The sequence below is a fragment of the Phycodurus eques genome, chromosome 16, assembly GCF_024500275.1.
Source record: "Phycodurus eques isolate BA_2022a chromosome 16, UOR_Pequ_1.1, whole genome shotgun sequence".
NCBI classification, from domain to species: domain Eukaryota; kingdom Metazoa; phylum Chordata; class Actinopteri; order Syngnathiformes; family Syngnathidae; genus Phycodurus; species Phycodurus eques.
The window spans coordinates 20,494,599-20,508,276 of NC_084540.1; the positions used below are offsets into that span (position 1 = coordinate 20,494,599).

A 13,678-nucleotide genomic window follows, 5' to 3' on the forward strand; every position below is an offset into this window, starting at 1 on the left:
TAAGAATCGCACAAAGTGACATGGCCTGGGAATTGGGAACCGCTTATGTGAACATTTACAAACGTGAAGAAAAATGAATTTTTTTTTTACCAGGTCAGTGATTCTCAAAGTGTCTCAGTCGTGGTATGCGGGCTCCCTAGACTCACTGAAATCAATGTTCAAACTGCGTAATGTTACAATGGCTTAAAGTTTTTAAATCCGGTAGAGTAGATTTTGCTATGCACAGTTTGGTTGTATTTTACTTTAAAAAAAACCCTGTTAATTCAAATATTTGTTTCTCAATACGTTGTCCATGTTTGAAAATAATCGCTGAAAACGTGCAAAGAATGAGAGCTATGCAGTACTCAGTCGTACAGGTATCGCGTAAAACTCTTTTTCACTATTTCAGTTTGCCTGATTTCTGTGGGGCGTGGCTAAAACGCCACCCATTTCTTCCTGTAACTTTATTTACAACTTTATTGGCGCAGCTTTAGAAATTTCTGCTTGTAACCTGAAGAAGTTATTCTCATAACATACATAACTACTATTTATTGTAGTATTGCTATTATTATTCCCATTAAATACCCCTTTATTTTTGCACCGATTGTTGTATTTATTTATTCTAAAAAGAACTTATAAGTGACTTCTTTAATGACTTCTGTCTGTCTGATCGTGCTCAGGGGTGTTTCTCGTATTTTGTTTCGCCAGCAGTTGGCCCGCAGCGTTCGCCAATTACTGGCTCGGCATGCGTGTATAGTAACAGCGTTTTGAGTTGGTTTTGAAGGTATGAATGAAGAGGAATTGTTTATACAGACTTTTCACAAACATGAAGGGGGAAAAAAAAAACATTGCCTTTGTTTCTAGGTTGTGTATCCTTAGCGGTGAGGGCATCGAATGTCCAATGCGTAAAGCTGACAATGTACAAACAAGAAAGAGGAGTCTGTTGGACTTGGCCTTCTCGTTTCCTGACATCATACTTGGCTACCTACTGTCTGGTTTATGGCCACCCCGTGGTAAACACTTCCACTATTTTCCATAGAAGAGCAGAGTTGCTTGGCTTCATGTGAAAAGAAAGAGAAAAGGAGAAATCCGATTTGATGCACTCAGAAGGACAAAAAGTCGGCGCAGGGTTGCCGTCCAGAAAAGGGAAAGTTCCCATACGCATGGAAATGTCATAAGGCGCCATGACTCGTCGGTCAAGTGGAATTTACCAGATGTTGGATGCAGTAAGAAAAGAGGAGGAAATGACACATCGTAAAAAAAGAGTAGAACTATGCTGTGTTTATCTGTAGTTTGGCATCAGAGGAATACCAGAAGCCTCCGACCTGACCAAAGGCTGACCCATTCCCGCCAGGTCCTCGGCTTTTCATTCAGGGGGGTCATGCATTCACCGCATGACCTCACAACAAGACCGCACGGAGCTTTTGTCATTGCAAAACAGGCTTAAACCTCAGGAGCCGCCATCCGGATTGCTCTATGATAACATTTGGTTGTGGAGAGAGGGCGACTTTGACGAAGAAGTCAAAAGGGGCCCAATGACAAGTTTTGCCTGTTAACATTTGAAAATGAGCATTTCTCAAGATAGTGTTTGTTTTCAAACCAACGGGTTTTTTTTCTTGTGCATCACGCACATACCTGGTAACCAGGGGTGCATTTATTATGCAAACACAGGCATTTGCCTGGGGTCCAGGGATTTCTAGGGGCCCCCAAACGTCTTTAAAAAAATAATAAAGTTGTTTTGGTTTTTTTTGCAATTAAAGCAATTTTTATTGTTTAAGTCTGGATTTAAATACTTATACTTATTTAAATATGACTTTTGAATACTTAAAAACACGAGGTTTAATCTATCTTTTCAGGGCTCCCCTCTCCCATTCTCTCTTATTACTGCACATGTGGAGACTTCATTGAGGAAGAGGGCAGCAAAACAAATTTGCTGGCATGTTTTGAGGAAAATGAAGACGAGTTCTACCAGTGGAGTGGAGAAGGCGAGAAGAAAACAAGCCATTTTTTATCAAAACTACCAAAGGCTTCGACCTTTTTCACCGTGAAAACGAATGCGGGTAATCAGCAAGAGCCAGACCCTCTTATCAGTAGCAGCAGTAGCTGATTAAATCTTGATTCATATTCTTATCAATTGCAGTTAAAAGCATTGAGATGATTCACTTTACCGTCGAGAGGAAGAGCAATTCATTGTTCTGCCCGTCACTGTACGTCACTGGCATAGATAGCGGAACAAAGGGATGATTTGTAATAATACTTTTTTGGGACCAATTAAGTAAAATTGGATAATTGAATGATCACCACCTGACTGTAACGAATTGGAACCAAACCATGAACTTAAACCAAGGTGCATTCCGAACCGTGATTTTTGGCGTACCTTTAGCAATTATACATGTGGTTTGACAGTTATAAGCGGCCCCTACGATGTGGCCCGTAATAAAAAACTATTTTGACACGCCAGCAATACAGTATGAAGCAATGCCATCAATTTTTCCATTCGTCAGTAACTGTTCACTGGTGACAGTGACAGACAGTGAATCATTCGAATTCTCCACTGCAGAATCGACGGAAACACTCAAGTCAAATAAAAAACAAAATAAAATAAAAAAAAACGATATGACTTTTTGTGCCGTGTCACTGTTCATTACGGTTGGTCAGCGAATGTCCACAGAGACTCCCGGCGACGACAACGGTTCCTTTTCGACCTTTTCAACCCGACACAAATCGGGAAGAAGGAGATTCACTTCCTCCATTTGCGTCATTTGAATTTTACCTCTTTCGCAGCTTCTGTTTGCGCTCATGGCAACAACGGATTGTGACATACAGTATTTGTGTGCCCCCGAAACAACTTTGTTTCTTGTATCACAACTTAAAAATTTTTAAAATTTTAAATGTTTCCACTATTTGTAATTCATGCATTGCGATTTTTCTCATAACTACGTTATCATCAAGCATCATAGATGTTTTTTTTATTCGCTACAGAAAATACAACTTTACGAATTGTTCTTGAAAGAATGACTATTTCTTTCAAAACCTTTTCTCGTAACTGAATTCCCATATCTACATTTTCTCATAGTATGACTTTTTTTCAATTGTCGTAATATGCTAACATTGTTCATATATTGCATTTTTCGAACAAAAATAATTTTCCTCATATTTTATATATATATATATATATATATATATATATATAATTTATTTTTTTACTCAATTCCTGTAACTGTACGACTTTTTTTCTCATAATATGACTTTCGTAGCTGTCGTAACATGCTAACATTGTTCTTGTATCTTCTTTCTCAATAAACACAACTTTTTTCCTCACAATATTTGAATGTTATTCCCACAACTATACAACGTTTTTCTCGTAATATTATGGCATTCTTAACATGCTAACGTTATTTTTTTCTGAAGAAAAAAAAGCGAACTTTTTTCATTCTTATATTATGACTTTCGTAACTGTCACAACATGCTAGCATTGTTCTTGTATTCCAATCGCCAGATAATTGCAGAGCATATCGACAAAAAACTACAGTGTATTCACACTCACAATCACACGTATGGATAATTTAGAGCCTTCACTTAACCCAAGAAGCATGTTTTATGTTCGTGAGAGGAAATCAAATTACAGTGCCTGCAAATTATTCTCGTAATATGACGATGATCCTCAGGGCAATCAATTGATCGCATCTGCAATATTCTGGTCGAGAACAGCCCAGCTGCGATCGATTCAATGCCTTGAGAATGAAATGACCTGGATGAATAAGAATATTCACAACATAAATAAATGCAATGACTTAAATGGGGAAAAGTGACTAAAATACAGTCAGGTATTATTCACAGATAAGTAAATTATGTGGTGCAATATTAGTGTCTGGTGCATGAATCAGCTTCACTGACCCATGAGCGAGTGTGTGGCGTCATCTCATAGTGTCTCGTAATCCACCCGCCCAGGCATGCTCCTCCAAGCGTGAGGTGTGCGGTGAAAGCAGAATGGCTACACGAGAGCGCGTGACTCATGTCGAGAAACTGCTCTCGTCCTTCAACAAACCCGCCGATAATGCAGACCAGTCCCCTCTCCAGCGTCGAGTTGTTGTGGAGAACATTTTCCGCTCGTCACTACTGAAAGACGTTTCCAGTTTAAGCCCGTCCTCGACGCGATGGACAGTTGAACACAAATGGTGCAGCGACGCATGTAGACAGACAAGATAACAGTACCCACGGTCATATCCTGTATTCTTTATCCTCTGCGAAGAATGACCGGATCAATGCCGTTTGATGTCCGGGCAGGACAGACTGGCTGCTCCATGCAGGCAAGAAAGTAAATGTGAAGTATGAATTGGCCCCAGGTGGCCAAGGTGTGTACAACAGAATGAGAAAGTGGGACAAAAACGGTTAAATTCTTTTTAATTCTATTCACTTACCTCAGTACTGTTGTTACAAAGTATAATGTTATAGAAAGCAATTTTTTCCTCATAAAAAAAATATATGACCAAATTTGTTTATTTTTTGGGGGGGGGGGGGGGGCTGGAACGGGTTAATGGTATTTCCTTTCATTTCAGTAATTTTCATTCATTTCAACGGAGAAAGATGATTTGAGATACAAGTGTTTTGAGTTGTGAGCTTGGTTATAAAATAAATATGATCGCTACTTTATGGATTTTTGTCAATTGCGTGGGGTTCTGGATCGTACCCCCCGCTATAAATCCTGAACTTGCAATAAAAAGATTGAACAAAATAAAAAATTGATGTTTACATTATTTTATGTAATCATGTAATCGTCAAAGATTCAAATAAATATCAAATGATTTTATCCTTTTTTTTTTTGTTTGCTTTCTCAAAATTCTAATGTTCGCAGTCCCACTAATGAACCACTTCAACTTTTAAAAAATGTTCAGGTCTTGGTCATTGCTGGTGCGGCCCCACAGCGCCCTCTATTGCCGGCAGCCCCCAACTGACACACACGTGCACATGGTAAAGGTGAAAAGCAGGTGAAAACGATTAGCGCATACAAGTGATGTTGCTTAATTGTGGGCGGATTCTGCAGCCATAAAAAGGCCCTCGTGAACCTGAACTCAAGTAGAGCAAAGTAGTCGGTGTCAACTGCGCTCTTCTTCTGGAACGGCATCCCTTTTCTTGCACAACTTAACCGTCTCCTTAATTAATCGTTTTGCCTTCGCCGTCCTGAACGCTCAACGATGACCTGGCTGATGAAGAGCTTCGTGCTGCCCCTGGCGCTGCTGTTCTCGTGGGGCCTCAAGGAGGAAGGCGCGCAAGCCTGCACCTGTCTCCCGATGCATCCTCAAGAAGTCTTTTGCCAAGCAGATGTCGGTAAGTTGAACAGGATTCCGTAGTCTGTCGTGGCTACCTCCTAAACAAATTTAACTACAGCTCTACTTTCTAGCAGTTTGGCTTGGCTAAACGGGCAAGTAGATGTTCCATTAAACATGGCTGACCTTTGGTAATGTCATGTCTGGTCAATTTTCAGTCTTCGTGACAAAATGGCGTTGAAGATGACTTCAGAAGAGGCCTGCAGTGTTCCTTTCAATTCTGTTTTGGTTATTTTGCAGGTCTGAGATCTTTTTAAAGGTAGCAGTTGACTTGGATATGAGAACATTGCTCATGTTAATAGACTTTTATTTGGGGATGGCTTTGCGGGTCAATTTTCAGTCTATTTTGTATTGTGACTGCTGCTTTTACTTTTATAAAAAAAAAAAAAAAAAAAAAAAAAAGCTAGCTCTGTGCAACTGTCTGCCTGCAAATCCTCAAACATGGATGCCCCTTTTTGTTTTTCAAATAAAAATGTTTTAACTCTTTCTAGTCATCGCAGCAAAGGTTGTTGGAGGAAAGGCTGACGGTAGCTTAAATCCCATCAAGTATGACATCCAACAAATCACGGTAAAATATTTATTTCATGTTTCTACATGTATGCAAATTGGACGCAAATGAAACTTTATTTTTTTGTTTGTTTTTGTTTTGCAGAATTTCAAGGGCCCTGAGAGGCTTTTTCATGCCATCTACACTCCATCCAGCTCTGCCGCATGTGGAATCACTCTGACCAATGGTGTCGACTATCTACTCATGGGTATTTAAAAAAAGAAAAAAAACTCCCCCCATGTGAAATCAATCCATTCCAGTTGAACTTTAATGGCACCCAAAAGTAAGCCTTTTGCTTGTTGAAGGCTTACGAACACTGCCAGCTTGTGACAATTTTTGGGACTTTGGGTGCATTTCACCATGCATTCTTTAAATTTAACAAGGCCAGTTTTTTTCTTTTTCTGCAATTACAGCCAGACTCCAGTCTGATGGCTCGCTGTACATCACCTCGTGTGACTTCTATCAGCCGTGGGACAACTTGAGCGCCACGCAAAAGCGCTTGTTGCACCTCTACGGGCTGGGCTGCGACTGCAAGGTAGGAGCTCAAAAAGGTGGCTTTCGCATGAGGAATTAGTTTGCGGTGGCCCCGAATCTCACAGGTTGCCGTCTCAATCACTTGTGCACGAACTGCTTTCACAATGATTCTCATTCCACTATCTCTCGAATCTCACGTGAACATGTTCTTTAAATCCCTGTCGTTTGTCACCCGCAGATCACGCGCTGCGCCTCCCACCCGTGTGGCATCAGCAGCCGGACCGAGTGCTTGTGGAGAGACTTTTTTCCAGTGAAGCCGGCCCGAAACTTTGCTTGCATCAAGAGACGCGACGGCTCTTGTGCCTGGTCCTGGGATTTTAGCTTTAAAGGCCGTTAACTTGTAATAAATGAATAAAAAATGAATGCATTTTGGTTTTATTTTCTGACAATTCAGCACTTCCATACAAACTTCTGCTTTCGACGCAATTTTGGGCATATAACTCGTACTGTACATGCAAAGCCGACAAGCTGGACTGCTAACGTCAGCTAATTCGTGTGAAGATGTCGCAAATGTTTCAGATGACAATAATACAATCCGAAAAGAACTATTTGTACAAACATTGCAACCCACACTAATTTACTAATGTCTACTGTATGTATTTCACAATTACATTGTAGTTCAGCTTTATTTTATTCTGGACCATACTTTGGCTGCTGCCTAACCGTTTCAATGTAATGAGTGCCTTCCTAATCGTCAGAGTGGATTATGATGCCCCCAGGCCATAATTCCCTGTGACCAATAGATGCAGCCAAATTTAAGGTTTCCTGGACCAGACCGTAGCAGCCTTCTTAAACTTTGATTAGCATTGAAACTATTTTACTGGTCAGCTGCAATCAAAACTCATTTTGAGGTAAACACTATAAACTGAGCCTGGTTTTTCTAAACTTTCCCAAACATGGGAATGAAATTTTAAATGTACAAAACTGAACATTATCCCTCACCTGGCTGGGAGCTTGGCAACCCTAAACGCCTAATCCTAGAATTAACCCTGCCATAAAGTCACTCCAAACTCGTACATAAAATAAAACTTATCCAAACTGAGCTGAGTGCAATTCTATTTAAAAAAACAAACAAACCCTGAAGCAGTCATGTGGTACAAGGAAGGCTTCTGTGTCATTTCAGCTCCTCCCCTAAATGAAGCAAGCCTGGACATCCAGCTTTGCAGGAACACCCCCTCATGTTTGAGATCCTCGATATTTGAATCAAACTTCAGCCAATAAAAGGACAGCTTCCTCTCTCCAAAAATTTGGACTTGATGGATTTAGCGCCTGGACACCCTGCATAATTTGACAATTTGTGTTAGAAAATCTTCCTCTCTCTCCTATCAGGTTATCCAGAACTGGATAGTACACAGAGATGCAAAAAGTGTGTTTTGCTATCTGGAACTACATGCTGTCCCGAGGTGGAGCGGACGACAGCATCCTGAAGCACCTTTGTTGTCTGTCTCGGCCTCTTTGGTTTTCTTGGAGTTGTATCAATGTGAAATCAACAATTTCACTCCACATTTCCTCAGAAGAGGCTTGACTACAGTACTGGACCAGTGTCTCCTTAAGTCTTTCAATAAGTTCAACAGCCACTGTTTTAGACTGGAGCATGTCTGATACAAATTTGGTGTCACTCAGGACCTTTCTGAACAGAACAAGAGATCCAGCAAAATTCAGATCAATCTGGGGCAATATCCCTCTTGCTTCAACAGCTCTTTATGGATGGTTCTCAGATGCGAGCTCCTCAAGCATCGCAGGCAACATGTCCATAACATTGCGACATGCTGCGTGTGTGCTTACAGGCCCAACGTCTATCGCTTCGCTGTTGGAGCTCCCTTGGTGCACCGCCAAACATCTCCCGCTGCACTTCCAGCCATTTGTTATGTACATTTGAGCCAGACATGAATGCAAACAGTCGTTCCAATAATGACAGGTTTCCTGCATCTGCTGCACTTTTTTACAGCGTCTATTGGAACCAAGTTCAAGCAGTGTGCACTGCAGTGAACATCGAAGGCATGTTTAGCTACTTCTTTTATCTTTGCTTGAACACCTGCATGTGCTCCGTGCAACAGGTACTCGTCACCACAGTAAAATGTTGAGCATTTCTACATCAATGACATTTGTAACTCGGGATTTTCGTGTGAAGTGACCATGTTAAGGAGAGGCGAGGGCAGGGCAGTTTGCGAATGACATTCATGACCCAATTTACATCTTGTGACAAAATGACTTCAAAGAGGCTTAGTTGTTTAGTTCAGTGTTAATTACACAACTCACTATACTGATTAATTAGAGCTAGCAAGTTGACTTTTTTATAAGTGGGGAATTGCAGGCAAATGACAATAATTAAGGCATTGACCTCTGTATGACGCCATTTCAAGGCAAGCGAAAACCAGTTTTGGTTAGGACATGAAGACTTTTTTTTGGTTGACACCTTTTCAGCTCTTTTTTCAGACTATTGTGACAGTGACATTAAAAAAGGTAATTACACAACGAGACTTTTTGATTCAACTTAGAAAGTTGCATAAGCGTTTCGGGAGCATTTTGGGGGCTGCCCGAGGAATGGCAAAATTGGAAAGATTACTTATTTTTACTTTGTTTGTTTTTTTCAACGCGTTAGTGTATAACCTTACAGTTGTTGTTGGTCGCTTGTAACACTGACTCGAGGTATGAACATGGAAAGCTGTTTCTTGTATGAAAACCTTGGTATTTTTTCACACAAATACGAGGGTTAGAGGAGGTTCACAAACCAATTTATGTCCAACTTGTTAATCCTCCGCAAAGTATCGAGTAAAAAAAATGTACTTAGCGCAAATATAGATGTGTGTAACATTGACTAAAAAGACAACATGGAAAATGAAGGACCTGAATCCTAACAGGTATAAGTGAATCAATTCCGTGGGTATCAGAACTTAATAGGACGAGTGAATTTTTCAATATCAGTTTCCTGACTTGGGACGATACCCTTCACAGTTAGACCATCAACTTGAAGCTTGAACGTTGACATGTTCCATCACTTGCCATTTTTAACTTCCAATTCAATCATTTGACCAACTATGTTTATCCAATTGTTTGTACATGATAAACAGTGTAAAGTCAACATTTTAGATCATAGGGAAAATTAAGGTTGTTTATATTTTTATTTTTATTCAGGTTTCACTATTGCCATTTTTGACTGCTAAAACCCTCGATGTACCTTTTCAGTGTTATGCTTTGTCAGTTGGAAGTACACACAAAATTGATGATGAAGAACAGCATGTCCGTAACTTTGACTGAAACACATTTCCAGTTCCACACACCGTACCATTCCACAGTTTCAACATGTATTCCAATTACCAATCCTTGACTGAACAATACTATGATTTCAAAACGTTAACACATAGTTCTGAGCACAGTGTCTCTACAGAAGTCAGTGTTGGTAAACAATAATACAGCCACTTAGACCTGTGCGTAATTTTGACACCAGCGGTCTTTGCTAGTGCCCATGTCACGTTACAAGCACCAGTAAACATCCACAGTGCACCACACAACATCGACATTTTTATCAACAAAGTGAATCATATGTTTTGATCAAAGATAGTTCGAAACGTTTGACAGGAGGCCTTCATATTCGGAACCGAATCCAAGTTTAATAAGGATGAAAGTATGCGCATAATCATGACCACATCCTCAACACTGCTTTGACTTGTCAAAATTACCAGCGAGTCAGCAGTGCAATCAGGAGACACAGAAAACAGCCTGTGCACCAGAGATAGAAAACGGTCGAAATTCACCAATCATTTCTCCTTCAACGATTCAAACAAGAAACCATCTTAATCTATACAAACTCGCTTTCATCATTGCTCGTAACTTGACCGTTTGAGATCGAAGCTTGTAACATCCACGTTCCCGTATGTAAGCTGAAAATGGTTCTGGGTGATCGATGTCGCAAAGTAGTCGACCCTTTTTGTTATTTTGTCCAAGTCGCTCCAACTAAAATATGACCGACACTTAAAAATGTAAGTCAATATTGTCTCCTACTCCTTCTGAAGCAATTGATTGATCCTTCTATGATTATTTTTGGAGAGTATTGCATCAATTCCAAATAGCGGTCATAAAATGGTTGTTGTTTGTTTACAGTTATGACATTGAGTGCCTGATTGTTCGTGAAGCGTTTTGACCGACAAAGTTACGAGCACGATGGCTATTTCTAATAAGTGCCTCTGAGAAATCTCGTCGTGGAATGTCATTAACTTCTGTTGAGTGGTAGGCAGACCGTTTTAGCAGATATTGGCAAAGTGTTTGCATGATTTTGCCGATATTTTTCACACTGTGCCCATTTCCGTTGATGACTGCTAAAATGTCATGCTTCGGCGGTGGTCAAAAACCACAAAAATGTTTGACATGGTTTATTGCAAAATAATTGGAGGTGGACAATTGCTGATACAATATTATTTTATATCTACATGTTGATACCTGATTACAGACGATACTGTTCTGTGTTCATATTTGATGCCTTTTAATGTATTTCGCCGTTAATAATTGCTCGCAACATTTCACCACATCCGTGGAATGACCCATATATATGTCCAATCTGCTTCGGCATTTGGCAAAACCGGCAAAAGCACTTTCTCACGGCACGGGTAAATGGTGGACTGGGACAAAGCACCTGTAAGAAGTGTAAACATCTACAATGTCTTTTGCTTCACAAAGGCTGTCATTAAATATGACTCAGCTGTTTGTGATACACAGGAAGTCTGCTAACCTGTTTTCTGGGTTTGGTCATTTAACATTCTGCATCACTATAGAGTTTGGTCAGTTGCATTGCATAGTGATGGATGATACAGTAGGTCAACCTTGATAACAATATGGTGCACGAGCATTTCACTGTGCAAACTAAAATTTCCAACAATAACATCTCCTGTAATCCGAGGACAAAATGAATGAAAGTAACGAGGAGACTTGGCAAGGTTGAGGGTGAATGGATGCGTAACTTTCCATCTTTTAACTTGCCAGGCAGGACACGCCCTAATTGCATCCAGGCGGCAAGGGCGCGTTTCACAGAGGAAACTAGATGACGATTCAAAATTTGTATCACATTTGTACAAAATAATCAAGTGTGTCCCAGGTTAGGGTTAGCGCAATTCATAACACCGTCACGGTGAAGCCAGATACTGCCGTTCCCTTCTGGATGCAGTGGGGAGTGTCCGACCTGGTTGCAGCAACCAATCATATTTCAGGGCGGCGTGCCCTGCCGGGATTGGATGTGGCTTAATTGTGGGCGGATTCTGCATCCATAAAAAGGCCCTCGTAAACATAGACTCAAACAGAGTGAGACCGTGGGTGTAACAGAAAGGCAGCGCTGTAATTTCCCTGACTGTTCAACGATGAGCTGGACGCTGAAGAGTTTGATGCTGCCCCTGATGCTGCTGTGCATGTGGCAGCTGCAGCAAGAAGGCGCACACGCCTGCAGATGTGCCCAGTTGAATCTGCAGCAGGCGTTCTGCCAAGTTGATGTTGGTAAATTGAACGGGACTCTACAAGAGCTTTTTTTTTTTTTTTTTTTTTAAATGGGTTCAAATACTGAGCAGTCTGCAGTATATTTGCAATGTTGTTTTGGTTGTATGTATAGTTGTGGTTTAAAATGGTGTATTGAACTTTTTGACATTTCCATAGACCCTATAAAGTCTAGTTACCGAGCATTTTTGTGTGATGTGACCATGTTCGGATCCAGGTGACGCAAGGGAACAACATTTGCTGAAGCAGGTGTTTTTCAGAAAGGCTGTTTACCTTTGTTGCCATTCCTGGTGACTTTCCATTCTACTTGGTGGCAAAATGACTGTAAACGATTGTGTTAACTACAATGCAAAGTAGACTTAAGTCTAGTAATGTCACGTACCTGGGTTTAGCAGTCATGTGCAAGTGTTGCAAATTACATTAATTAAGGGTTACCTTTTATGACTCCTCAGATAAATTTCCACCTGGTGGCAAAATGGCTGACACCAACTTTTTCAGGGGTTAATTTATTTCACAGCTCTTCCAAGACTTGTAGTTGCTCATGGCGTTGGTAAAGACTGTTACCTTAGGGGATGCCATTTTAGGTCAATTTTCAGTCTATGAACGCAACACTAAACTTCAAAGGCTCACTGTGAATTTCGTTACGCGAAACATTTAAAAAAAACTAAAAATTCTGTCTTTCTAGTCATCGAGGCCGAGGTTGTTGGAGTGACAGTTGGCGGTGGCTTCATACCCATTAAGTATGACATCCAACTGAACAAGGTGAAATGCGCATTATATTCATGCATCTGTATTTATGCAAATTTGACAAATCTACCTTGTTTGCTTTCCAGCTGTTCAAGGGCCCAAGAAAGAATTTTGATTCCATCTACACTGCGTCCAGCTCTGCCTCATGTGGAATCACTTTGAACATAGGCGTCAATTACCTACTTATGGGTATGGAAAAAAGCTGAAACTGTTTTCTCCCGTTTGAAATGATCTGGGTGCCGCTATTGACAAAACCTTTATGAATGGCACCATCAACGCTTTAAGTAACATTTTAACTGGTTATGTCGTTGTTTACTGTCAGACAAACACAATTGGTAATGGTAATGATGCCTTACAGAAGAATGCAAATGAAGTCCTTTTGAAACGCCACCTGCCTATGACCATTTTGTGACTTTGGAGGTTTACCACGTCTTTAACATTTGACCGAAGCGGCAAAGTCTTCCCGGTCACCTCACTTCCTCTCCTGTCGTCTTCCGCCGTTACAGGTCGACTACAGTCCGACGGCTCGCTGCACATCTCCTCGTGCGACTTTTTCAAGCGCTGGCAGGACTTGAGCGTCATCCAAAAGGAATGTGTGTTGCAGGGCTGCGCTTGCAAGGTAGGAACACAAGGGATGGATTTAAGATTGGAGTGGCCACTAACTTGTCATCCACGTGAATGAATCAACGCTTCGTTCATGGATGCTGTTAAAATATGGAAAAGCGCTAACTGCTTTAACAATGATTAGCGTCTAGCAGTCGTTCAATGTGGTGTAAACCTGTTCGTTTAAATCCCTGTGCTCACCCTAAGCAGCAGATCGCGCGCTGAATCTCCTTCCTGTGCGGCGTCAGTGGCCCGACCGAGTGCTGGTGGCCCGACCGAGTGCTGGTGGCCCGACTTCCTGATGGCTTTGCTGTACCGACAGTTCTTGAGCCCGGGAAAGGGGGTTTACCTCTCTCAAACAGGGTTTCATGGAATCCAAAGGCCGTTGACTCTAAATGACAAATAAATGCATAAAGTCAATGCAGTGTGTGTGTGTCTTTATTTTTCCCCAATTGTGACAATT

The 13,678-nt window shown here is 41.0% G+C and overlaps 2 protein-coding genes across 2 annotated transcripts; both read left to right on the forward strand.

Moving 5' to 3' along the window:
* Positions 1 to 5,080: 5,080 nt before the first annotated feature.
* On the forward strand, positions 5,081 to 6,724 carry LOC133415129 (metalloproteinase inhibitor 2-like). The gene is made up of 5 exons (XM_061700962.1): positions 5,081 to 5,307; positions 5,798 to 5,874; positions 5,959 to 6,061; positions 6,267 to 6,388; positions 6,566 to 6,724. The coding sequence occupies exons 1-5, from the start codon at positions 5,175 to 5,177 to the stop codon at positions 6,722 to 6,724; spliced, it is 594 nt and encodes a 197-aa protein (XP_061556946.1). The 5' UTR covers positions 5,081 to 5,174.
* A 5,011-nt stretch (positions 6,725 to 11,735) lies between these two features.
* LOC133415130 (metalloproteinase inhibitor 2-like) lies at positions 11,736 to 13,517 on the forward strand. Its single transcript, XM_061700963.1, has 5 exons — positions 11,736 to 11,868; positions 12,551 to 12,627; positions 12,699 to 12,801; positions 13,119 to 13,231; positions 13,464 to 13,517. Exons 1-5 carry the CDS (start codon positions 11,736 to 11,738, stop codon positions 13,515 to 13,517), a joined length of 480 nt encoding a protein of 159 aa, XP_061556947.1.
* Positions 13,518 to 13,678: the final 161 nt, after the last annotated feature.